At 57.3% G+C, this 26,066-nt stretch overlaps 1 protein-coding gene across 1 annotated transcript; it reads left to right on the plus strand.

Moving 5' to 3' along the window:
- Positions 1 to 1,129: 1,129 nt before the first annotated feature.
- Positions 1,130 to 22,392, plus strand: UBAC1 (UBA domain containing 1). Its single transcript, XM_024562531.4, has 11 exons — positions 1,130 to 1,471; positions 5,611 to 5,731; positions 6,808 to 6,881; positions 11,991 to 12,098; positions 13,123 to 13,225; positions 13,487 to 13,595; positions 14,252 to 14,483; positions 16,251 to 16,337; positions 17,879 to 18,017; positions 21,816 to 21,973; positions 22,127 to 22,392. The coding sequence occupies exons 1-10, from the start codon at positions 1,334 to 1,336 to the stop codon at positions 21,929 to 21,931; spliced, it is 1,227 nt and encodes a 408-aa protein (XP_024418299.3). The 5' UTR covers positions 1,130 to 1,333; the 3' UTR covers positions 21,932 to 21,973; positions 22,127 to 22,392.
- The last annotated feature ends 3,674 nt before the right edge of the window (positions 22,393 to 26,066 follow it).

A 26,066-nucleotide genomic window follows, 5' to 3' on the forward strand; every position in this document is an offset into this window, starting at 1 on the left:
CTACACTGAGAGCCTCTGAGAACAGGGCCTGTGTTGCATCTCTGCTCAGTAAAGGTCCCCCCACCTACTCGAGGACATTCTTTCATTGCTCTTAGAGAGGGAGAGGAAGGGAAAAAGAGAAACATAGATGAGAGAAAGAAGCATTGATTGGTTGCCTCCCGCACATGACTGGACTGGATATCATAGGCGTCAGACCGGGGATCGAACCGCAAGTTAAGTATGTGCCCCGGCCAGGACTCAAGCCTGCAATCCTTCGGCTACGGGACGTCGCTCCAACCTATTTAGCCACACTCGCCAGGGCTCAGTACAGGTTTCCTTTAATGAATAAAATGAGTGAGTGCAGGTCAGTCATGCAGTCTGGGTCTGGCCCTGACCCAAATCAGCACTGACATTTGTCACCCCGCAGGAAGTGCGTGTGCTGAGTGCCTGGGCAGCTCCCTTTCCTCAGGTGCCCACAGGCCTGCCTGAGTGAGTCAGAGACTTCGCAACCGCGCGGAAGCCTGAAAGCAAAGGTTCGGGTGGGCAGGAGACCCTGCGCTGCTAACAAGTCCGCAGGTGCTGCTGTGGGTCTGGGGACCACACTTGGAGAGACTCTGCTCCAGAGCAGTGCCCCCCGCCCCAAATAAACACAATAGCAGCCACATACACGATTTAAAATTTTCTAGAAGCCACTACGGCCATACCACCCTGAACACGCCTGATCTCGTCTAAAATTTTCTAGAAGCCACTTCTTTAAAAAGTATAAACAAACAGGTTAAACCAATTTCGATATATTTTACTTTACCCGATATACCCAAGATACTGGGTCAACGTGTAGTCAATGTTAAAAAATTGATTGTACATTGTCTTTTCCTGCTAACTCTCGGAGATCCGGTGTGCATTTAACACTTGGAGCCCAGCTCAAAACGGGCCCGCGTGGCTAGTGGACCTGAGCAGCAAAGCGCAGGCAGGCAGGTGCAGGAAGAAGAGAGCGACAAGAGAACTACAGCTCCCGGGAACCTCCGGGCGCACACTCTGACGCATTTCCTTCGAGGCCCTTTTGGAGAACCACATCTCCCGGCATGCCCGGGCGCTCCCTGTGACGCACATCCGGCGCAGAAGCGACAGCGCGCCCCCGGCGGCTCGGCGGCGGAGCTAGGCGACAGACAGTTCAGGCAGCTGCAAGTGACAATCGGCCGGCCGACGGAGCTGGGGCGGGGCGGCGGCGGCCCGCGAGCGAGCGCGCGGTCGGCCTGGCCCCGCCCCCGCCCCGCCCCACCCGGCCTGCCCGGTGACCTTCAGGGCGCGGGCGGCGGGCGCAGGCCCGGGCGGCGGCGGCGGCGGCGGCGGCGCGATGTTCGTGCAGGAGGAGAAGATCTTCGCGGGCAAGGTGTTGCGGCTGCACATCTGCGCGTCCGACGGCGCTGAGTGGCTGGAGGAGGCGACCGAGGACACGTCTGTGGAGCAGCTCAAGGAGCGCTGCCTCAAGCATGTAAGGGCCGCCGCCGCTCCAGGCCTCCGGCCCGCCAACCTCCGCCCGGGCCGGGGGAGCGCCTCCCGCCCCTTTTCTCAGGCACCCCCCTTCCCGACTCCCAGACCCGGGCTCCGGGCTGAGTGCTTTACATTCCGCCCTGTCGCTGAACTTCTACAGTCCGGGAGGTCGGGGGAGATCGGGAACCGGAGGCAGGGAGACGCGAAGTCGCCGCGCGGAGCTGGGCCTCCCGGTTTGCCAGCATTTGTGCCGCCTTGCTGTTGGGGTGAGGTTCCGGATTTTCCAGCAGCTCCCCCAAGGGTTGGGAATTAGCGCCGCGGAAAGAAGGGACCTAGAGCGGGGAGATCACTTGTCATTCCCTGCAGAGCCGGCCCCTTGGAGCCGTTTCCTGCTGGCTGGCGTGCCTGCCGGACCTGGCTCAGCCGCTTGTGGCCCAAGGCTGGAATCACTTAAAATAGTGCGTGCTTTCCTGTGTCCTTTGCGTGGGGAAGTGCGCAGGTCTAAGGAGCAGGATCTCGCAGAGAGACACTTCTTACAGTCGATTCACGTGAAACACTCCTCGTGCAGTCAGCTCCTTAGGTTGCTCGTTTTTGGAGCTAGTCCTTGAGGGCTTTATCTCTAAACTTCTCGGCCCAGTAAGGTGGGGTGACATTTGCCTGTGACTCTGGCTGCTTAAAGAAACTCTATACTTAGCTCACTGTCTTGTGTTTTTGTCAGAGTTTAGGGTGGATCCCACTTGTTAAGTCACATATCTGTACTTGGGACAAGGTGTTTTGTGAAAATAATGCTAAGGGTCCTCTCTAAGGACAAACTTCAGTGATGGTAACTGCCCCCAAGGTGGTTCTGAGTCACTTTGGTGAGTCTGGTTCTGTGGACAAGTTCTGTAGCTCCCTGGGCAGGCCCAAGAGCCAGCCCCCCGGGGAAAGCGCTGGAGGGGAATAGCAGTGCTGTCTTGGCCTTTCTGTTCATTCACGTTTGGGCGGAGGGGGCTCCATGCTCACTTGTGAGGGGCAGGGACTTTTAGGCCACTTTCTTGGCTTCCTTCTTACCCAGTCGGTGTGGCTTCCCCCTCGGGATAACCACGGGACAGCACTGGTGTAGAAGGCTGGGGGCCCCCCCACCCAGGAAGGAAGCTTCTTGAGGGTGGGCTTGCAGCCACATGTCTGGGGCCAGGCTCCTCGTGGGCCCCAAAGAAATGGGTGGATTAGGGGAACAAGTGGAATGGTCGACAGTCCAGAACCGCAGGCACATTCCTCCCCTGCCAAGGCAGGTGTGGGGAGTCCATGTGTCGTTGTAACTCACTGGCAGTAGAGATTTACATAACTGTTGCCGTGTTCTTTTATGAAGGGGGCAGGAAATGAGAAGTGTTTGATTGCCCCACAGATGCTTGCACTGGTGTTAATTGGCAGCTCAATGTGATGCTAATTACTTTGTTTCTGATATTGAGTATTCCAGCCAGTATTGAGATGTATCATTTGGGATTTTTCTGGCATTATCCTACTTTAAATGGAGATTGTATTCCACTCTGCAGCCTCTCAGGTGTGGAGGATCTGACCCCAGGGACGGCTCACACCCAGAGAGCTGGCACACGGCAGGGGCCCGAGCGCTGAGTCGTCAGAATGCATTCCCGCCTGTGCCCGCCTGTCAGAGGCCTTAGGTAGCAAAGGGAAGCTCAAGTTGTGCGCTGGAACGTCACCCTGGAAACCAGTCCCTGAATGTCCTGCTGCTGCGCAGTGAGGCCAGTGTGTCTGAGCTCCTGTCCTTCCTCCCAGGTTCCCCCGGTGCACGCTCAGTCAGTGTCCCCTCCCCTCCTCCCTCCCCTGTCCTGGGCCGTGTTTCTATCAAGGAGGGTTTGTTCCCATTACTCTGAAAGGAGGTAACGCTGTTGCTGCCGCTCCTTCTCCGGTTTTACACAGGTGGGGATCACTGCGGTGGGCTCCAGCCTCCCTCACCCGGGCGTGCAGGAGGGGCAGAGGGGCCCATCTTGTGTCAGGTTAGTAGGAGTTCAACGATTTTGAGAAAAGGATGCTGTGATGTGCTGGGGTGTCTCTGTGTCTTGTAACCCTTGGTGGCATTGCAGTCCCTGGCGTGGTACCTGCTAGTGTGGCTGGGGGCATTTCTTAGGTCACGTGAAGGCGTATCTTCAAGTGACAAGCTACCGCAGGTGTCACAGAAACCCCGAGTCTGTTCTGGGGAGGAAGCCGGTTCGGCAGGTGTGTGAGCCTCCCTGCCCGGCCGTCGGCTCTGTGGGGTACTTTGTGGCCGCACCCTGGTTTGCTCGTGCTTCTGCTGAGAACAAAGAGACCCAGTGAAACACACGTTTGCTCCTGGCACACTGGTGACGCGAGCTGCAGAGGACGGGTGTTTTCAGGGACCAGCACGAGGGTTGTCTTGGAGAATCTGCCTCGTAGACTGTGCTCTGAACCTGTCGAACCAAGTAGCCAGCACATTTTGGAATTAGAAGAAGCATACCCAGTATTTCTGGGAGCAGAGCCATCATCGAATTCTAGGGGAGAGGCGGGTGGTTCTCTGCGCTGTCGGAACGGTGGAAGTGTGTCTTGCTGCGGGCTGACCACCCCCAGCCCGTCTTACCAGTTTTGTGGGCACATGTGACGGCCCCGAAGCCTCCACAACCCCTCACCCTGCCTCCGCCGTAGATAGCTGCACATTCCAGGTGCTCCCAAAATGCCAGGGCTGAGAGGTTAGGTATGTGCCGAGGTTACCTCTTTTTTTCTGGTGAGCAGCTGTGTGTGCTGCTCTCTGAGCCTCTGCTGTGGCCAAGGAAGGTCACTTCCCATGCGGTCTGTCTGGCTTAGCATGAGAAGGTCACCGGGACCCTGGGGCTGGGGTGCGTCCTGAGTGTGGCCACAGCTGCCCTGCAGTCTGGACAGTGCTCCCGCTCTCAGCTGCGCAGCTGACAGGTGCTGAGAGCACCCAGGGGCCAGAGACTGGCTGCTGCTTCCAGATGCTGGTGTTCCACCCTCTGACTGGGGAGCAACGGGGCAAGGAGGCATGCCCCCTGTGTTTGGAGCCGACAGGTGTCAGCCTGGGCTGCAGAAGCGTCTGTGGGTCTTACCTGAAGTGTTCAGGTGCACCTCACTCTGCTCAGCCCAGGTTCTGGCTCACAGCAGGGGCTACAGTTGCCCAGGTGGGTGCGGCTCTGGCAGCGCAGCTGAGGGGCGTGTGCGTGAACGCGGCGCCCAACACAGGGTGCTCCCACGTGCCCACGCCCGGGCTGTTGGTGTTTGCTCGTGCCTCACTTCATACTGAGCTCCGGGTGATGAGGGATCAGGAGCCCGTCCCCCAGGGGCGGGGAAGGCATGTGTCACCATGGACAGCAGGGATCTGGGGGCCCGTGCTTCAGGGTGCAGGGAGGACAAGGGGTATGTGTGCCTTGGGGGCACACTGCTGGTTTGGGCCTGCTGCTCATGCTGCCTGCAGCACCCCCCACGTGTGGGTGAGGACTTCAGTGGGTCCCGTTCCCCACGCTGCGTCCCAAGGTTCCAGGCCCTGGGCAGTGAGACGCACTGTGTCTCCCCTCTGATCTCCCAGGACAAGCCCCCCAGTGGCACCTGTAGCTTTGGGGTCTCCGGCCATTACTGGGCAAGCCAGGCCTGAGCTGACTCCAGGGTGTCTCCTTGGGGTTTTGTGGGCGTTTTAGTGGTCAGGCCCCTTTCGATGCCCTCAGTGGACCATCCCTGTCTCTCTGCTGTCTCTCTCTTGCTCTCTTTCTGGGCAAGAGAGAAAAACAAGTACACAAATCATACTTAGATCTCAGATTTTTAGGACACAAGGGACCTGCCATTTTCATTTTAAAGTTACTCTTCAGATCTTTCTAGACAAGAGGGAAGCGATTTGGGTCACCACTAATTACCAGCAGGGTGTGTCTGTCAGGCTGCAGCCCTGTGTCAGGGGTCCTTGGCAGGTCGGTGGGCAGATCTCTGGCCTGGGGGACCAGGGTTGTGGCACTTCATTTGACTTTTGCCATCAGCCAGAATTCTTTGATTTCCTTTATGCTTTATTTCTCAGCTAGTGAGAAAAGCCATTAAATTCCTGGAGTGGCTTGGGGTGCCAGGTTCTCTGTCACTGCTACTGTGATTTTTTATTTTCTTTCTTGAAATACTCAATTTTTTCCCCAGTGTGCTCACGGGAGCTTAGAAGACCCCAAGAGTGTAGCCCATCACAAATTAATACATGCTACGTCGGAGAGGGTGCTGAGTGACACCAAAACCATCTTGGAAGAGAACATCCAAGACCACGGTAAGGGCGTCCGGGCAGCGGTGGGGCGGGGACGGGCCCAGGGGCAAGGCCCGCAGTGTGAGTGTGAGTTTGCGTGGGTGTGAGCGGGAGACCGGGCCTTCTCCTCCCTTCACTAAGCCGAGCATGCGTGACGGAGTGGCCGAGAGAGCCGGCAGAAACCTAGATGGAACAGGCAGCATCCAGCTCAGGAGACAAACGTGAACTTTATCTTTACTTCTGTTCCAAAGCAAAACGCAGGTCTCCAGAGCTGCTTCAGGTTCTGTTTCGGGCTGCGGGGACGGTGGCGGCAGTGTCTCAGATGTCCCAGGAAGGGGCTCTTTCTACGCGTATCTGTCCCATCGTTGGCAATTTTCTGTCTGGAGGTGTTTGGGGAGGAAACTGTGGTTTTCTGTATCTCATTCAGAGGATGATTTTGATTCTGGATGCCCTAAATAATTTGCTTAGAAAATGCCAGCAGTGTCAGAGCCAGGGGTGAGCTGACCCCCACTGTGGGCTGTGGCCGACCCCCCCCCCCCCCCCCGCCCCGGCCTGACTCCACACGGCCATTGGAGTGGGAGCAGTTTGCCCAGCTCCCCCAGGTTTCTGCACTATTGTCAGGGCTGGACTGTGTGTGCCTTCTGGGTCGCTGCCACCTCTGGCGACCCCTCACTGGTTCTAGCCAAGTCCCCAGTCTGCATGTGAGCCAAGGCACACAGACGTAGGGTCTGCGGGAAGACGGGCTGGTGTGGACACCCCACTTAGGAGGTGCCCACGGGGCCTCTGCTTTTCTGGCTTGGCTTGCCCAGCCATTCTATGGGCATAAAACAATAACCAGGGTTTTTTTTTAACTTTTTAAAAAAGGACTTTATTTATTTATTTTTAGAGAGGGAGGAAGGGAAGGAGAAAGAGGAAGAGAAACATCAATGTGTGGTTGCTTCTCACACCTCCTGCTGGGAACCTGACATGCACCCCAGGCACATGCCCTAACTAGGAATCAAACCAGCGACCTTTTGGTTTGCAGGCTGGCACTCAATCCACTGTGCCACACCAGCCAGGGCAAACAATAAGCAGTTTGATGGGCTCTTTTCTTTTTCTAGATGTCTTATTGTTGATAAAAAAGCGTGCTCCATCTCCACTTCCCAAGATGGCCGAGGTCTCAGCAGAGGAAAAGGTGAGTTTCGGAGTCCGGAACTGGAGGTCTTTGTTCATAAAAGCGCCCCCCCGCCCCCGCCCCTTGAAGCCCTGCGGGGACGAGCGCTCTGGGTGCTGCTTGTCCACAGACGGGCGGTGTGGGCACCAGGGAGCTTCCGTTTCAGCCGGGCTGGGCGGTGATGCCTGGCCCTTGCGGGTCATGCGACCGGCCCTGGGAAACCTGGCCTTGCGCTTCGCCCAGGGCAAAGAGGAGTGTGCGGCCTTCTCATGGCAGGGCCTGCGTGTCGTGCCCTGACACACTCACCGTGTGTGCCCCCGAACCTCTGTGGCCAGAAAACTCAGGACGCTGCTGATGACTGCCCCGCTGAACACGGAGCACGCACGTGGGGGCAGAGAAGGGCACACTCACCCTTCACCCCTCCCCTAGGAGGGCTGGGGTGCGTGTCTGCTTGCACTGAGTGAGCCCCTGGGGAGCCCGGTCGCCAGTCTGGTCTGCATCCTCCAGCTTAGAATCGGGGGTCCCTGGGATTTGCATTCACCTGCACCATCCTGCTAGAACCTGGAGTCAGCGCTTGTGCCCCGGCTGCCCCGAAAGCTAGGTGTGGGAGGCCGTGGGCGCAGTGGGCGCTCCGTCCCTCCGTCCGCAGGCCTGTTTCTGGTTTCACATCAGCTCCCAGGCCTGCGCCCAGGGCCAAGTGTGCCATTTTAAAGGGGCAGCCACATTAACTTTACACCTTTTCCTTTCTTTCTTCCTTTCTTTCTTTTAAATATATTTTATTGATTATACTATTACAGTTGTCCCATTTCCCCCCCTTCATTCCCCTCCACCCTGCACGTCCCCTCCCACTCACATTCCCTGCCTTTAGTTCATGTCCATGGGTATTACATGTAAGTCCTTTGGCTTCTACATTTCCTACACTATTCTTACCCTCCCCCTGTCTATTTTCTACCTACCATTTATGCTACTTATTCTCTGTACCTTTCCCCCCTCTCCCCCTCCCACTCCCCTACTGATAACCCTCCATGTGGTCTCCATTTCTATGATTCTGTTCCTGTTCTAGTTGTTTGCTTAGTTTGCGTTTGTTTTTGTTTTAGGTGTGGTCGTTAATAACTGTGAGTTTGATGTCATTTTTACTGTTCATATTTTTTATCTTCTTTTTCTTAGATTAATCCCTTTAACATTTTATATAATAAGGGCTTGGTAACGATGAACTCCTTGAACTTGACCTTATCTGGGAAGCACTTTATCTGCCCTTCCATTCTAAATGATAGCTTTGCTGGATAGAGTAATCTTGGATGTAGGTCCTTGCCTTTCATGACTTTGAATACTTCTTTCCAGCCCCTTCTTTCCAGTAAGGTCTCTTTTGAGAAATCAGCTGACACTCTTATGGGAACTCCTTTGTAGGTAACTGTCTCCTTTTTTCTTGCTGCTTCTAAGATTCTCTCCCTCTCTTTAATCTTGGGTAATGTAATTATGATGTGCCTTGGTGTGTTCCTCCTTGGCTTCAGCTTCTTTGGGACTCTCTGAGCTTCCTGGACTTCCTGGAAGTCTATTTCCTTTGCCAGATTAGGGAAGTTCTCCTTCATTATTTGTTCAAATAAGTTTTCAATTTCTTGCTCTTCCTCTTCTCCTTCTGGCACCCCTATGATTAGGATGTTGGAACGTTTCAAGATGTCCTGGAGGTTCCTAAGCCTCTCCTCATTTTTCTGAATTCTTGTTTCTTCATTCTTTTCTGGTTGGATGTTTCTTTCTTTCTTCTGGTCCACACCGTTGATTTGAGTCCCAGTTTCCTTCCCTTCACCGTTGGTTCCCTGTACATTTTCCTTTGTTTCATTTAGCATAGCCTTCATTTTTTCATCTAATTTGCGACCATATTCAATCAGTTCTCTGAGCATCCTGATCACCAGTGTTTTGAACCGTGCATCTGATAGGTTGGCTATCTCTGTGTCGACAACTTTTCATTTCTTATCTTCACCCGTGAGGTTTCTTATTCATGCTCTAAAGCACTAGGGAGGGCGCTCACCCAGAGAAGGCCGGCCCACCCCGCTGGGCCTGGGGCTGAGAGTGCAAGGTGCTGCTTCAGGCCTCTTCTGGGACACGTGGCGAGGGTTGCCCTTCTTATCTGCCACCGCAGCTGGCCCCATCTCAGGCTGCTCAGCCCATCTCTGGAAGACAGACCTGGGCCTGTCCCTGCCTGCAGCTGAGTCAGGCCCCTCTGGGAGCTGCAGGGGGGCCCCCAGGTCCGACAGCCATTCTCAACCTCTGCCAGGTGCTCTGCCACCCACAGCCCCCTTTCCCTGCACACATTTGCAGGACGAACACCGTGAGATGTTAATGCCTGCTTTTGTGAGTTACTGGTTTTAAGTGAAAGTAACGTGTGTTTAAAAAGTCCAGTAATATACAGGTATTTTAATAAAATGGGTAGCCGCCTCTTCCCACCTGCGTTAGGCGCCCTGAAGGCAGGCAGACTGCAGACCTCTTTTTACTGCTCATTAAACAACTCTCTTCCCAAGTCGGAGCAACACCGGTCATTCCTTGGGTGGTCTGGGTACAGCCCCGCTGCCGCCCCGTTCCCCGTGTCAGGCCGTGATGCTGGCTGAAGAAGAGCTCAGAGTTCCAAGTCCTATCTGTGTTACTATGTTAGGCTTGTTTTTCCTTCCAAGTGAAGCATAGTAAGGTTATCCCTTTTTATACAACTTTCTTTTTCCGTATTGTCTCATCATTTTGTTTGTTTTCTATAGGCTTATCGCTGATTTTTTTTCAAAATCTTCATCAGAATTGGTAAAGCCCTCTGAAAACAGGGTCCTAGGTATGAAGCCCTGCCAGGTCCCACTTCCTGGGAGACCCCGTGCCCCCCTTCCAGGTCCATCTACTCCAGTTGCCTCCAGGCCTGGGCAGCCTGGGCTCCCGCCTGGGTCAGAGCCTCTGGCTCCTCCAGGTCTGTGTACATGTCCTCTTGCCACTGGACTTTGCCACAGGCTGAATGGCTGAACAGCATGGCTCCCAGGCCACCGGGCCCACAGTCTGGGTCGCTCCCTGGCCATTGCGTGGGGTCTCAGGAGCGGAGGTCCAGGCTCGGTAGGTCTGTGTTCTTCCCCGGAGGCCCCGGGCGAGGGTCTGCTCATGCTTTTCCAGGTGGTTGGCAAAACTTGGTTCTCACAGTTGAGGGGCTGAGGTGCTGATTTCTTTTTTTTTTTTTTTAAGATTTTATTTACTTTTGGAGAGAGGGGAAGGGAGGGAGGAAGAGAGGGAGAGAAAGGAAACACCAATGTGAGAGACAAACACCAGTTGGTTGTCTCTCTCACACCCCCAGCTGGGGACCTGGCCTGCAACCCAGGCGTGCGCCCCGACAGGGAATCCAACCAGCGACCTTGCAGTTCGCAGACCGGTGCTCAGTCCACTGAGCCGCCCCAGCCGGGGCTAAGGTGCCCATGTCTTGCTGGCTGGCAGCCGGGGCTGCCCTCAGCTCCTGGGAGCTGCCATGTGCCTCGCCAGATGCCCCCATCCCCCTTATCTTCAGAGCCAGCAACAGAATTTCTCCTTTGTTGAATCTCTCTGGCCAGAATGGCCAGCCTGATTGGGTCAGGGCCACAAGGGCCCCCTTTCCTTAAAGTGGGCTGAGCCATATGATGTGACCCGCTCCCAGAGTGAATGCATCCGCTCACAGCCCAGGGTCCGTGTGGGCAGGACTGGGCAGACCTGGTGGCCCGCTGGGTGCGCCCGTGTGCAGGAAGGCAGGCAGTGTGGAGGCCCCACCTTCCGGTCCATCTGGGCTGAGAGGGAGTGCTGGCTGCTGCCCCAAGTGACTGAGGCCTTGGTCCAGGTCTGCCAGGTTCCAGGGAGCAGGTACGCGGGCAGCTCTGACCGTCGTCCCCCAAAGGCCCTCCCCAGGAGTTGTTGGAGTTCTGTAATGTGCTGGCTGCCTGGCTGGTGAAGCAGGAGATTCTCGTGGTTGAGTTCTGGAAGTGTTCTGGACTGTTTTCTCTTTCTGGAGCACTGGTCAGTGGGTGTCAGGGCTGACTTCGTCTTCCCGCTCCCGCGCCTTCCTTGCCAGGCGGTGAGGTGTCTGTGTGTCCCGGTGCGGTTCTCCTCTCGGGTTGCGTTGCAGCACCCAGCGCGCTCCTGCCTCTGCTGCGGGACCGTGTCCCCTGGCTGTGGAACGCTCTGCTCTTCCCTGCACCTCCCTCGCTTCTGCTTCTTCACTTTACCTGTTATTTGGGGTCTCCCTTCCTCCCCAGGCCTTTCTCGCACCTCTGCTCCTAGGCTGTTCCTCCCCACAGGGAGCCCTACAGGGCTCACAGGCTATTCTCTGCCTGGCAGGTGGGGCCTCTGGTGGCTTCACTGTGGGACAGAGCCCTGGCACTTATGCCCTCCCACCCCACACTGGAAGCCAAGCACACAGGGCCCGGCCTCGTCGTTGAGGGTCAGGACGGCACCTCTCCCTGCTGTGCTGGGGCTTCCTAGCCCAGGCTACTCCCTCGGCTTCCCCCCCCCCCCCCCCCCGGGTATTGCTGACTAAGCAGGCTGCTACAGGGGCACCATCCCGGCCCCCACGCCCCCTCACCTAGCGTGATTCCCAGGTCCTGCCTGGTAGTCCCAGGGGTGGGAGGGGGTCTGCTCTCTCCACAGGCTCTCAGTCTCAAAATTGGTGTCTTCATTTGGGTTTGTTTCCTGTCCTGGCCTTTTGTTCTGGTCAGTTTTCTGCCATCTTTATTCCTTTACCAGCAAATGTGGGCGGGTAGGGACGTCCAATGGAACGAAAGGTGAGTGTGTGCTTCCGGCCTGCCTGGCGTGACCACGTGTCTGTGTTCCTCTGAGGTCGTATTGGCCTTGCCCTGGCCCAGCTGCAGCTTCCGCGGGATGGTCTTTCTGTGGCCACTTGGGACGATGTCCAAACTGTCCCCAGTCCTGCACTGACATAGTCTACTTATGGAGGCGGGGGTCAGGTCCCGAGCAGCCTGTCTTTTGTTCTTGGGGCCACGCAGAGAACCCTCCGGAACTGCCCCACTGCCCCACAGCTCCCAGAGAGAACTGACTTTGCCCGGGTCAGAGCTCTGTCCCACTTACAGAATCTTGCCATGTGTTGCTCTTGTGCTCATTTCTCTCTCTGGTCACGTTTCTGTGCAGAAAAAACAGGAGCAGAAAGCCCCAGACAGAGATGCCATCGTCCGAGCCACCTCCAGCCTGCCCTCCTGCAACATGGACCGGGCTGTGGTGCAGACCAGCATGAGAGACGTGAGTGCGGCGGAGGCCACGCCGCCCGCCCGTCACCACGGCAAGGGCTGGGGGGCGGTTGTCGTCCCTGCGGGGGCGCAGCCTCGCAGTCCTTACGAGAGTTGGGGAAGCCGGGTGAAAGGAGGGGGAATTCTGTGTACTTTCTGCAACTTCCCTGTGGTCCTACGCTTTTTTGAAGTGAGGAGTTTTGAAAGCTGTCTGAAGGCAGGACTGGAAGGACGGATGCTTTGGGGAAATGTCAGCTTTTTGTCCCGAGTTTGGCAGAAACCTGGGCTGACATCTGATGGGGCTCTTTGTTACTCAGTCACTTTGCTTTGGAAAGCTGTATGTGAAGGGGCAGAGTGTTCCTGGGGCTCCCAGGGACACGCCCACACTTGGGTGCGTCTGCTGGGCAGGATAGGGGCCACCCCAACTTTGTCGGTCCCTGTCTTGTCTGAGGACTGCCACGAGCCCTGCTCCAGCAAAGCAGCAGCCTCTTTCAGGACTGCTTCCAGAGAGTCTGTGTTGGCCGGGGCACTGAACTCGGGCACCACGTGTGTGTTTGGCTTGTGTGGGGTCTCTCGCATGGTGGCTGAGGCTGCTTGTGGGACAAAGGGGACAGCTGACTCCCAGTCCTATCCATGCACAGGGCCAGGGGAGGGCTGTTCCCACTCCATCCCAGCAGCCCCTCTTCTCTGGTCGAGAAGCTGGACAGGCTTCAGCAGACGCTGCTTAGGTGGTCGCCTTGCAGCCAGGGAGACAGGCCGTGTCTGCAGCCCGTGGGCAGCCTGTCCTCAGCTCTTAGCTTTCTCAACGGGGCAAGGGATGTCACCGACGTTCTCTGTCTGCACAGCCCCGCTCAGAGCCTTCCGAGACGTGCTCCCCAGCCCTCCCGCCCTCTGCCTCCTCAGTTGGTCTGAGGCTCCTAAGTGAGGAGCAGCGCAGTCTGGCTCGCTGACCTGGGGATTAGCCTGGACTGTGGCCGCAGGTCCCACTGCCCCTGTGGGGCACTTGGTGAGGCGAGGCCCTCTCCCCTCCCCCACAGTTCCAGACGGAGCTCCGGAAGATCCTGCTGTCCCTCATCGAGGTGGCCCAGAAGCTGCTGGCACTGAGCCCCGGCGCCGTGGAACTGTTCACCAAGGCCAACGGTACGTGCGAGCCTGGGGGTGTCTATCCCCCACAGCCCTGAGGGTTTCTGCTCTCTGTGGACAGGGGCCCGCGACAGCTCACCCGCCGCTCCTGTTGGTATGAGTGGGAGCGGTCATGCAGCCGGTTTTCTGAGGTTCAGCAGAATCGCCACACACGCTTGGTGCTCAGACGAGGCCCTAGAGCTCCACGGGGCCCCGAGGAAGCACTCCTCGTGGGCAGCCCTGCCAGGGCCACTCACCAGCCACGTGTCTTTCCCACAGCAATGCTGGACGAAGACGAGGACGAGCGGGTGGATGAGACTGCTCTGCGGCAGCTCACGGAGATGGGCTTCCCAGAGAGCAGAGCTGTGAAGGCGCTCCGGCTAAACCAGTACGTCGGGGCTGCCTCCTGCCCTCGGTGCAGGTGCTGGGGCTTGGTCTCGTGGGTCTCCCCCGCAGGTGACACTCCTCTGTCCCGCAGTCCCTGACTACGTGCTTTGTAGTACGTGAGCTACTGTAAAGAGGTGCCTTCAACGCAAGTCCTGGCAGCAACCGAACTGGGCATCTCAGGGTGTGGGGGGCTGCATTGGGCTCGCTCTCGGTGTCCCTGGGGGCTGGTGTTTGATGGGACTCAGGGTGAAGCCCGCTCCTCACAGGGGCGCTGACCTCCAGAGGCGGTGTGGCATTGTGCCCCGCGGTCCTCTGCAGGTGCACAGCTTCAGTTACTTGTCTCCATCCTCACTCGGAGCTGAGATGATCTGCCGACCGAAGGCTGGGCAGTGGCCACGTCTGTTTTGCTTTGCTTCTGAACCTCACTGTTGGGTTCCCTTTGCTTACGAAGTGGGTTTCAGTGTTCTGGCCATGCCCTGGGGCAGGTCGGGGCGAGGGCCAGAGGGTCACACGTGCCTATGTGGAGATTCTCCTTGCAGGGTCAGCGGCTTGCGCTGGAGAAGCCGTCACAATTTCAGTGGCTTCTCCTGGGGTACGAAGGGGGTGAAAGGCCCTCCGTGACAGCCCCGGAGCGTCAGAGAGTCTCCTGTCTTTCAGCATGTCGGTGCCTCAGGCCATGGAGTGGCTGATCGAGCATGCGGATGACCCCACCATCGACTCACCTCTTCCCGGCCAGGCCTCCCCGGCCGAGGCGGGGGCCGAAGCTTCGGGCGAGGTTTCGGCCGAGGCTGCTGCCGGCTCCAGCGAGGGTGATGAAGAGGCCAGAGATGAGCTCACCGAAATCTTCAAGAAGATCCGAAGGAAAAGGGCATTTCGGGCCGACAGTCGGGTACGTATGAGTGGGCCTGGGTCCTGCCAGGTGGACCTGCCGCTTCTCTGCTTGAGGCAGCGTTGCCTGAGCCACGCCACTGACCTCGGGCACAGCCGGCCAGCCCTGGAGAACAACAAACCTGGGTGAGGCCCGGGGGGCTGACTCAGGTCCCAGAGTTCAGTTTTAAGTTCTCCTCACCTGAGTGCAGGTGGCTGTATTTTCCTCTGAACAGTTAGCCCACACATCTGCCACCTGCTGAAAAGCTCACGGCAGGTCCTGTTGTGTTGCAAGCACCTGTGAGTTGTTGCGGTTCCTGGGGGCGCCACCCAGAGGTTAGGCTCCCACACTGTATGGGGTTGCCTTGTGCGGGGGGGGGGGGGGGGGGGGGGTAGCTGTGGGGCCTGCCAGAGGAGAGACCTAAGGTCTCAGGCACCTCTGGCTGCATGTGGCCGGCTCTTGCTGTCACACATTTGTGACGCTTCGCACTCCTGTTTCCCTCTCTGCCCCTTCACGAGACTTTCGTGAGCCCATCCTGCACCTGGGGCGTCTCAGAATTTGACTGTTAACGATGATAGGAAGTCGAAAAGAAGGAAGACATTAGGGACTTCAAAATAGTGTGGTTTGATCTTCAAAGAAATAGGAGAAGCCCTTGAAAACTTGATAAAACATTTACTTTTTTTTTTTTTAAAGAAAATTGAGCTGCTTTTTTTTTTTTACTCCTCACCTGAGGACATGCTTACTGATTTGAGAGAGAGGGGAAGGGAGGGAGAGAGAGGGAGAGAAATGCTGATGTAAGAGAGAAGCATCGGCCCTGGCTGGTGGGGCTCAGCGGACTGAGTGCTGGCCTGCAAACCAAAGGGTCTCTGGTTTGATTCCCAGTCAGGGCACATGCCTGGGATGTGGGCCAGGTCCCCAGTAAGGGACGCACAAGAGGCAACCACACATTGATGTTTCCCTCTCTTTTTCCCTCTTTTCCCTTCTCTCTAAAAACAAGTAAATAAAATCTTTAAAAAAGAGAGAGAGAGAGACATCAATCGGTTGCCCCTCCTGTGCACCCTGACCTGGGACCAAGCCTGCGAACCTTGGTGTATGGGCGACGCTCCGGCCGACTGAAGCCCATGGGCCAGAGCCACGCGGAGCCTCTGAAGCACCCAGGGCAAGAGTAAAGTGAGCGTGTGCATCTCCCTCCTCCAAAAGAAATTGCTCAGCCATCGTTCCCTCAGTGATAGCATATGTTCAGCGTGTGAGCGCTTAAGTTTTGTTAAATGTAAGATGTTTAACATTAATTTTAGTTTCTCTTTTTTAAAAGATAAAATGTGAAGAAAACCCCTTTTTTCCAGAAACAGCAGTGGCGTTTTGTCCGCACTTAGGTTGGGTTTGCTCATGGGGCCTCTCTCTGTTCCCACTCGGGCTGGGCGGCGGGCCCCTGGGTTAAGCCTGTGTGGGTCGGGAGGACGGTTCTGTCCAGACAACCACGGGCGCCACCCTGGAGGGTCTGCAGCGTGTCTGGCTGCCCGGCACTGTGGTGAACAAGCATCCCGTCCCTGCTGGGCTGGTCTTGCCCGGCGCTGGAGCGCCCTCCACCTCCCTGGCTTTAGTCCCTCTGTGATTCAGGAGACCTCAGAGGGGACGGTTGTGAAATAGAGACCCCATGACGCTAAGCTAAAGCCCCCTCTGCCAAGTCATGCTCTCGAGTTGGGGCCTACCTCCCAGGTGGCGCCCGGCTCCTCGACTGCTGCCGTGTCCCAGTGCGCGGCATTAAGGGGCCCATGGCTTCTCCTTTAGGCCGTCATTTCCCTGATGGAGATGGGATTCGATGAAAAAGAGGTGATAGACGCCCTGAGAGTGAACAACAACCAGCAGAACGCCGCTGTGAGTACCAGGCTGGGCTGTCTGAGCAGCAGTGTTTGCCTTGCCTCACGGGCGGGAGGCTGTGCCGTGTGTGGGTGACTCTCACGGGCGGGAGGCTGTGCTGTGTGTGGGTGACTCTCACGGGCGGGAGGCTGTGCTGTGTGTGGGTGACTCTCGGGTGGGAGGCTGTGCTGTGTGTGGGTGACTCTCACGGGCGGGAGGCTGTGCTGTGTGTGGGTGACTCTCACGGGCGGGAGGCTGTGCTGTGTGTGGGTGACTCTCACGGGTGGGTGGCTGTGCTGTGTGTGGGTGACTCTGACAGGTGGGAGGCTGTGCTGTGTGTGGGTGACTCTCAGGGGTGGGAGGCTGTGCTGTGTGTGGGTGACTCTGACAGGTGAGAGGCTGTGCTGTGTGTGGGTGACTCTGACAGGTGGGAGGCTGTGCTGTGTGTGGGTGACTCTGACAGGTGAGAGGCTGTGCTGTGTGTGGGTGACTCTCAGGGGTGGGAGGCTGTGCTGTGTGTGGGTGACTCTCACGGGGGGGTGGCTGTGCTGTGTGTGGGTGACTCTCAGGGGTGGGAGGCTGTGCTGTGTGTGGGTGACTCTCACGGGGGGGTGGCTGTGCTGTGTGTGGGTGACTCTGACAGGTGGGAGGCTGTGCTGTGTGTGGGTGACTCTCAGGGGTGGGAGGCTGCTGTGTGTGGGTGACTCTCTCGGGCGGGTGGCTGTGCTGTGTGTGGGTGACTCTGACAGGTGAGAGGCTGTGCTGTGTGTGGGTGACTCTCGGGTGGGAGGCTGTGCTGTGTGTGGGTGACTCTCAGGGGTGGGAGGCTGTGCTGTGTGTGGGTGACTCTCAGGGGTGGGAGGCTGTGCTGTGTGTGGGTGACTCTCTCGGGCGGGTGGCTGTGCTGTGTGTGGGTGATTCTCATAGATGAGCCACTATTTTGCTTTGGAAGTAAAACAACAGAGTAGATGGTTCAAATGCTATAAACTTTTTTAAATGCTGAAGAAATTCTGGCCTTTGTCTTTGTACAAAAGTACATCGCCTCTGGGTGTCTACCCCATTTACTTTGTTAGATGACTTCTGAGATCAGGTCTCATTCTGTGAAGGCACACCAGCTGCCAGGCACCACCCGGGGGCTGTGCTCAGTGGGGCGCTGGCGATGCCCCTTCCTCATGCCAGAGCCAGCGGTCACACGAGTAAGACAGTGTGGCTGTGCTTCGGACCTTTCTGGACTCACGGATGCGCCATCACGGGAACTCTCACGCCTAGGGCTCCTTCCCTGGGACAAGGCCCGGGGCCTGTGCTTTTCTTAGTTCCCCCAGTGCTCTGGGCCGGTCCTGCCGGCACCCTGCTCAGTGACTGGGGAGGCTGCCGCCACGCAGTGGAGCTGCAGTGCCAAGAAAACCAGGTGGCACTTCCTACCTTGGCAGCCTGTCATAACCCCCGAGTCTGGGTGGCTTTGCTTCAGGTTCAGGTCCCTCCCAGTTAGCGTGGCGCATGTGTGATGCTGATGATGGGTCCAGAGGCACTGACGGCCGCCTGTTGCTCTTCCCTTGCAGTGTGAGTGGCTGCTGGGGGACCGCAAGCCCTCCCCCGAGGAGCTGGACACAGGCATCGACCCGGACAGCCCTCTCTTTCAAGCCATCCTGGATAACCCCGTTGTGCAGCTGGGCCTCACCAACCCAAAAACACTACTAGGTAAGTGTGCCTCCATTACGTGTGCCAGCGGGACCCGCCCAGAGCACGCAGGTGTTCCCAAGGCAGGGACACCGCAGCTGCATGCCCTCCGTGTGGCGGCTGCCCGTGTGGCGGTGGGGCGGGGATCAGCCTGCCCCGGTGCAGCACATGCCCCTGTGCGAGGACCGCCCCCAGCACTCGGGAAAGCCAGAGCCAGCAGGTGAGGCAGGCCCAGGAGAGCAGCGCACGTGTGAGCGGGCGTGTTTGAGGGCCTGGGTGGGGCTGCCTTGTCATTCTTTTGCTCGTGAAATGTAAGATACGTACAAAAGCATATAAAAGGTACACAATTTTTGTTAACTTAAAAAAAATAATAATAAACTAATAAGCATCGCTTACCATTCAGCTTTTTTTTACTGTTTTTTTTTAAACAGTATCTCAAAAGGCAGGAGCCCTGCAGTGTGTCTGACCACCAGGCTGCCCTGAGCACCCGCCTCCCTCCCGAGCGCCCAGATGCCCAGTGTCTCCCATCCCTCTGCTGCCTGGGCAGTGTCGTGCCCGCGGTGCTTCCTGCCTCTGCGTGGGCGGGCTGCATCTGGGCGGGCTCCTGTGACTTGCTCTGCCTGAGTGCCGGCAGGCTATCGCTGAGCGGCTGTGCTGCAGCTGCTCTGTTCTGGCCCCTTGCACACGCACCGCTGTGGTCGCTCTCCCGCACGCCCGCGGTGCACGCACAAGGGTCCTTGCAGGCGGGTGCGCTCAGCGCCTGTGTTCCAGGAAGGGCTGCAGCGCTCGGAGTCCCCATTGCTCCCCAGGGCAGCACCTGGCACAGAGGCGGGGCGCCTGCTGTGCGGCTGGCCCAGGTGTTTGGGTGCTGCACCGCCTCCCTGGTCTTCAAGGCCCAGCGCGTCGGAAGGTCGGCCTGCCAGGCCCTCAGCTTGTCTCTCGGCCTGTATCAGGTGGTTTTGCGTGTTCCCAGCGCATCCTCGCATGCTGGACAGCGACCTTTCCCCACTTCTTGGGTCGTGAGTGCTGTGTCCGGCCTCTGTCTCCCTTACCCCTTCAGTGAGCAGATGTCTGTGTCTGACGCACTTGCCTGTGTCTGCGTCTCATTTGTGACGTGGGTCTTCACGTGAAAACCCTGCAGGCCTGGGTTGGAAAGGCGTGTGTGCGGAAATCCTGCACTTCGGGGACGTGCCTCCCTGAGTTTATTCCCACGCTTTGTGCTGGGGCCCATGGCCCTTTCTGCCCCGAGCATCCCCCCTCCCCCCCAGCTCCCTGTCCTCAGACCCGTCGCCTGGGGCCTGCCCCAGGCCTCTTCTGTGGGGCCGTCTGTGGGTACTTTGCCACTGAGATTGCGATTAGCTGTCAGCCTTTTTAAATTTTTAAAGATGTATTTGGTCAGATTAAGGAAGTTCCCTCTTCCCTCCAGTTTGACGCTGAGTTCTGACTGCTGAATGCATGTCCATGTTCCTGCCTTTCCCATCTGTGGTGACTCCCCTGTGGGTTTACCTGGTGGGGCGCCAGGGCCACCTGTGGCAGCACAGCTGGCTTCCAGGGCACAGGCTGTTACCTCCTGGAGCACTGCCTGAAGGTCTGGCCACCCCACCCGTGCCCCTTGCACCCCCGAGCCCCCCAGAGGACAGCTTGTCTGCGCTCTGGGGCCTGCCTGGCGCCTCTGCGCCACACGCCTCCCCCAGCTCGTGTTCAGGTGCCTCTCGTGTTTTTAAATGACCGTTATCGTTTTATTTATTCTGAGAGAGAGGGGCAGGGAGGGAGAAAGAGGAGGAGGGGAACAGCAATATGTGGTTGCCTCTCGAGCGCCCCCAACTGGGTACCTGGCCTGCAACCCAGGCATGTGCCCTGACTGGGAATGGAACCGGTGACCCTTTGGTTGGCAGGCCGGCACTCAATCCACTGAGCCTCACCAGCCATTATCACTTTAGGTGAAGTGAAATACTCATTACAGGAAGTTTGGAAAATGCAGGAAAGAATGAAGAAGCAAGGAGACTCTCCCCCCATCGGCGGTGGGTCTGGTGCTGTCTGTGTGCCTTCGGTTCTCACGTCACGTTGCGAGCCTTTCCTCCTGTCCTTACCACTTTGGGTGCGAGAGGTCTTGCTGGGTGCAGGTGCTTTGTTCTGCAGATAAGCTACAAAATGGTTTCACACGTGCTACTTCCCTATTTGTAGTCACTTCAGTGGGTCTTCATTCTGTTGCTCTTGGACTTCCTGCCGCAGCACACCTTTTTGTCCCTGCTCTGGGAGCATCTCATGTCCCCAGAATGAGTGGCTAGAAGTCAGGTGACCAGGTCACAGCGTGGAGCATTTTAAGCTCTGATGACACCCTGCAGCACGTGGTCCCCATGACACACACAACATGTCCTGCTGCCCTTGTCATAGCAAGTTGGATATGTTTGTGCTGACCACTTGCACTTCTCTGCCACACATGCCTCTGTGTGTCTCGTCTGTTTCCCTGGCGACACTGATGTTAGAGCTCTGTCAGCAGCTCTTTCTGTGTGAGGAATGTCTGCCTACCCCTCGTTGGTCATTGCAGACTTTTTCTTTGCCCTTTCATTTTGCGTGGCGCTTTTTTGAAACGTGCAAAGTTAAGACACGCAGAAGAGAGTCCGTTCTCGGGTAAATGTCCCCCCGCGTGGTGTTTACACTGAGCTCCTTTTTCGTCTTTCTGTTCAGCGCTCTCCCATTCTGGGACGGTTTTGCTGTTTGCTGGGAGGAAGCGGCCCTTGTTCCCAGCCCTGTTTCTGGAAGTGCCCTTCTTAGCCCGTGGCGTCTGCGATGTGGCCGTACTTCACTTTTCGTTCTCCTATGTGCCAGGCTGCCTTTCTGGGTTCTCTTTCTGATACTTTTAACTGGTTTTCAGAGGATTTTAATCCGGAGGACCCTGCTGATCATATCCAGGCTGCGAAGGTTCTCAGGCCCCACGTGACCCTGAGTGGCTGGGACCTCCTTGAGGACATGCTTTCCACGGAGCCTGTAAACAGGGCCACCTGCCCTGGGTGGGGGAGGGTGGGCTGGGTGACAGTGGCTGCGAGGGCCTCTGAGGTTGACAGGGCTTTTGCTGGAACGCACCGGAATGGGTTTGGGAAAACAACTTTGTAAACGGGTCTAGAAGACCAGAGGTTTCATTTTAAAGTCCTGTTCCTGAGATCAGATATGCTGAGTTGTCCGGTTGGGTGGCATCTTATGCGCAACAGTGCGTTGCACGCAGGCCTTTTACGGGTTGGGGGTGGGCTGCTGAGTGAGTCACCGGCCTGGACTGCTTTTAAGATTCTTGATGGCTGTTGCCAAATTGGGCTCCAGAATCAGCGTGCCAGGGAACACACATAGGCATGTTGCTCACTGCAGAGCTGAAGACACTGTCCTCTTGACTGCGGCACTACTGATTAGATGAGCAGATCGCACATGGTGGGTTGTGGTGAGCAGGGGTCTCAGTGTGACCTGGGCTGCCTGGCCCCACCTCTACATTAAGAAGTCGTGGAAAGTTCCTCCAGTGCACGTGTGTGTGTGTGTGGGGGGGGCACCCACACACAGCATGCACACATGTGCAGCATGTATGTGGGCAGGAATGAGTGTGCACACGTGTTTGCAGTTTGTGCCGGTGTGTGAATGCACATGTGTATACACAGTACGTGTGCACATGCAAACACATGTGTGATCGAGCACACATGCCTGTGTGCACTGTTTCCTCGTGGGTGTGTGCCCGCACGCGTGTGTGCCTCTGCTGTGTGCGTGTGAACATATGTGTGTGTGTGCATATGTGGAGGGCGTGGTCGTCCAGTCAGCCTGGCTCTGTTCTCCCTGCAGCGTTTGAGGACATGCTTGAGAACCCACTGAACAGCACCCAGTGGATGAACGACCCGGAGACGGGGCCAGTCATGCTGCAGATCTCCAGAATCTTCCAGACCATGAACCGCACGTAGGCCGTGCCTGCACTCCCGCTGCCCTGGTGGCCCTCTAGAGGGGTCAGTCTCAGACACGCCTGCCTGATTCTCATCCAGCTGTGGGACAGCATGTGGGCTCCGCTGGGCTGAGGAGGGGACAGGCCAGGGCTGGAGGGGACCCTACCTGGACCCTGCCCCCGAGCCTGCCCTGATTGTCCTGCTTCCATCTCACAGCTTAGACGCTTCTGAGCACGAGCGCGAGGTGCGGCCCCGCCTCCGACAGTGTTTACAGACAAGCAGTTCCATGGGGGCTGCCTCCCCGGTGGTCCCTCTGGGCTCTCCCAGCTGCTTGAGTGGAACCGTAGGTGCAGCTCCTAAAGTCACCTGCTGTCGGAAGACGGCATGTTCCAATCCACAGTGTTCGCGTCAAGCCCTCTGGGTCGAGCAGAGGACTCACAGATGACCTTCTCTCCATAAATAAATGCCCTTTTCCTATCTTCTCCGGCAGTGTGATGATTATTCTGATGCCAGTGAAGTGGCCTGTTCACGGCCTCAGGCAAGTGAGCGCACTCACCACTCACTGGGTCACCCGCCGCACCGCTCTGACGTTGGGCTGGCCACACCGCGTGTTCTCACCGGCGTGGAGGGAGCAGTGGTCACGGGATCAGGCACCTGCCCGCCTGCGTCTCCAGTGGCGGGGCTGGAGCAGGTGCACCGCCAGACCGCCCAGACCGCCTCTGGCCGCTTTATCAAAACTGTCCGTAATTTAGAATGAGAAGGAAAGTTAACCACCCCCCAATTTTTTTTTTTTACACATCTACTCATTATTTATTGCTTAAAGGAGTTGGTTGTCGGACATATTTTTTAAGCTTCTCTTTGGAAGCGGCCCTACCTGCTGGACCTGCAGCTGAATTTGCGGGAGCGGGCGTGGGAACCCCCAGGCAGCCAAGCGCAGTGCTCACCCATCTCAGCTGAGGGAGGATGTTGGAGAAAATGCTCCTTTCCACAGATGACGGATTCTGCACTGTTCTTGAGATGCAGATTTAAAGCTTTAGGACAGAAATACTAAAATGGTTTTTAAAGGCCGTGACTCGCGTCTTCCCAGCCTCACAAAGTGCCCCTGAAGCGGCTGTGTAAAGGGCTCTGCATGCTATACCTGCTTGTGTCTTTGTGTCTCCTCCTCTGCGGGGCACGGTCCTTCCAGGAGGCGCTGTTCCCAGCAAAGCCCCTGGCGGACTTGGGGCTCAGCCCTGCGACCACCCTGAGCGCAGAGCCGCAGGGCGGGGCCTGAGGGGCTCTGTGTTTTTCAGACTCTGGAGAAGTGAGTCTGCTGGGGACACGGGTATGGCCTGGCCCCACAGTGAGAGAGGCACACGAGTGCACAGGTCAGCGGTCTCTGATGACTGGACGCCATCAGGGCAGCCGGGCTGTGGCCTTGGTTGGAGAAATTCTGTGCCTTTCACACACCTGGAAACAAGTTCCGGCCTTGGGGGCCAGCTCCACTTCGGACACAATGCACAGCGGCCCCCATCACCGGGCTGCGGCTGCCCAGCTTTTCCTTCCTGTGCCCAGACCAGGAACTCGGGAGCTGCCAGTTGGCACTTGGACCTGGAACCACTCCCTGTCACTTCCACATTGCCATCTGCCATCCTCTCGAAGTGGCAGCAGGAGATGTGGGGTTTGGGACCTGGCGGCTGTTGGAATGTCCCCCAGAGTGGCCCTCCCTGTACACTGTCTCCATGGGAACCAAGGGGCTATTTTAAGTTAAATGGGCTCCAAGGAAGTGGGAGTGTCTACCCCAGTCAACAAGGGTACGGTTCCCAGCCCCCCCAGCACATCTGCAGAATTTATCCTTTTCAAGAGCATTTTGCCTCCAAAATTCAGAAGGTCCCAAAGAAGGGGACTCAGTGAGCAGTTCTGCCCAAGTCCCTGTGTCCCAGGGGCAGTTGGGTGTGAGCTACTCAGGGATCATCTGGCCAGAGTTGCGTGTTCCAGAAGGTGCTGGCCCTGACCACAGGGCTGGGAGACCCCAGTATAGAGTTTGGGGTGACGGACTGGACACACAAGCCGATGTCCACTCCGGGGCGGCCATTCCTGTCCTGCCATAGGGCTGGAACCCAGGGCTGGCCTGGGGCTCTGGCAGGAAGTAGTGTCCACTTGCTCCATTGCCCAGTGGCTGGCCACCTGACGATGCAGAGCAGGAAGCCTGCAGTGTGAGGACAGGGCAGGCTGGGCGCCTGACAGGAAGAAGAAGCCTATGCTTGTCTCAGGCGCTCAGGGGGCACACCCATCCCCAGGAGCCTGAGGGAATGAGGGGGACAGCAGAGAGCAGCCGGGACCGAGGTGGCCCGGGTCTTGGTGGACGGGCTAGTCTGGAAGGTGGTCAGCAGCATGGGAAGGAAAAGGCATGGTCCCTGTCTCCAGGGAGGGCATGTGTGATGGGTGTTCCTCTCTGGCAGGCTCTGAGTGCTGGGTGGGTGGGACAGTGAGCAGGGGCAGACCTAGGGTCTGGCTCCAGGCCCTCATATCTGGTGATGCTCTTGGCTCCCAGAAGCCTGATTTAAAATTCAGGTTCAGACATGGAAGCCAGCACCAGGGACAGCAGGTATGAGCAGGTGGGTCAGGGATTGGAACCCTGGACAGTCATCGTGTGAGTCCCATGTCATCTGTGCTGAGATCCCTCACACAGTGTAGGCAACTCAGAGTTGAATTGTGTCCCTCCAAAAAGACGCTCAAGTCCCAAAGCCCAGGACCACAGAATGTGACAGCACTTGGAAATGGGGCTTTCAAAGAGGTTTCGGGTGGGCCCTGACTCCACATGCCCAGGAAGGAGGCGGCCAGGCGAACTCAGACACAGGGCCAAGGCCAGTGCAGATGCAGGCAGAGAATGGAGTCATGCACCACAAGCCGAGGAAGGCCAGGACCGTGAGAGCTGAGAAGCTGGGCAAGGTCTAGGGCCGTGTCCCTCAGCCTCAGGAGGGACCTCTGGACACCTGATGCAGAAGACACTTGCGGTTTAACAAGTACCAGCACCCCTGGAGACTCACTGTCCTGCCTCTGGCCTCTCTCCCTGGTCTCGAGGCACAGGCAGCCCTGGAATGTGCCACAGCTGGTCATCGGGAGCAGGAAGGTGTGTTCACCACTCTACCTTCCAGGTGCCTCACTCTGGTAAGTATGTGACATCTTGGAGCCTCCCATCCCCCCTCCATTAAAGGAATAGGAGGGGTGGCCAGCCTCTAGTGACTTCAGTGACCCTTCCCATTGCCCACCCAGAAACATGAAGAACAACTCATTTATAAATCCCCAAGAGATGTGTAATTTGTACCTTTAAAATGGTACAAAATGAAGTTTGCAGCCTTAAAATGCACCCTCTCTTCCAGGGTGCCAGTACGCTGGCTCTGTAAGGAGCCCCCACTCCCAGGAAGGGTGCGGAGGCGCTGGGTGCCAGCTGGGCACAGGGGCAGCCTTCGGTCAGGCCCACCAGCAAGGGTTGGGGGTGCACAAAAGCCTCCGGCGGCCCAGGCCTCCACAGTCTACAGGTGTCCTCAAGCCCTGTGTCCTCCGAGGGGATGATACCGTCCCCAGGGGGCAAAAATCCCTTCTCCCTGTGGGGAGGGAGGGGATGCAAAAGAAATGCAAAGAAGTACAGTGGTCCTTCACAGCCCAACCTACCCAACAAGTCTCTCCTCGGGTTCAACTTCTCACCCGACAGGGAAATTAAATTCTAATTAATTAATTCTTCTTCCTGGGGCAGTGGTAATGAAGGAGAGGTTGGGAGGCGGAGCCCCTCCCGGCTGTCCTGGGAACACTTTGGGCCAGAGATCAGGGTGCCATGGTATTTGGTGGTTGGCCGGTCTGAGTTAGAAACGGTCGACCCCCCTCCATGCATTCGAAGTGACATTTTTCACTGGAAATGCCCACTGGTTTCTCCCAGGAGTCAGCTGTGGGATCCTCAGGTCCCTGGTGACTTTGAGGATGGAGCCCTTGCTGGCCAGGCCTCCCCAGGCCAAGTCTGCCCCCAGTTCTCCTGCTGCGCCCGGGGCTCACCCTGCAGTGCTGGCGTGCCAGGAAGCCGGTGAGAGCCCCACTGGGCCCAGCCACAGTGAACACCTGATCTCAGCCAGCCTGCTCAGAGGTTACGAGCATTAGATAGGTCCAGCAGTGAAGCCCCCGG

This window comes from Desmodus rotundus, chromosome 1 (assembly GCF_022682495.2).
Source record: "Desmodus rotundus isolate HL8 chromosome 1, HLdesRot8A.1, whole genome shotgun sequence".
Classification (NCBI taxonomy): domain Eukaryota; kingdom Metazoa; phylum Chordata; class Mammalia; order Chiroptera; family Phyllostomidae; genus Desmodus; species Desmodus rotundus.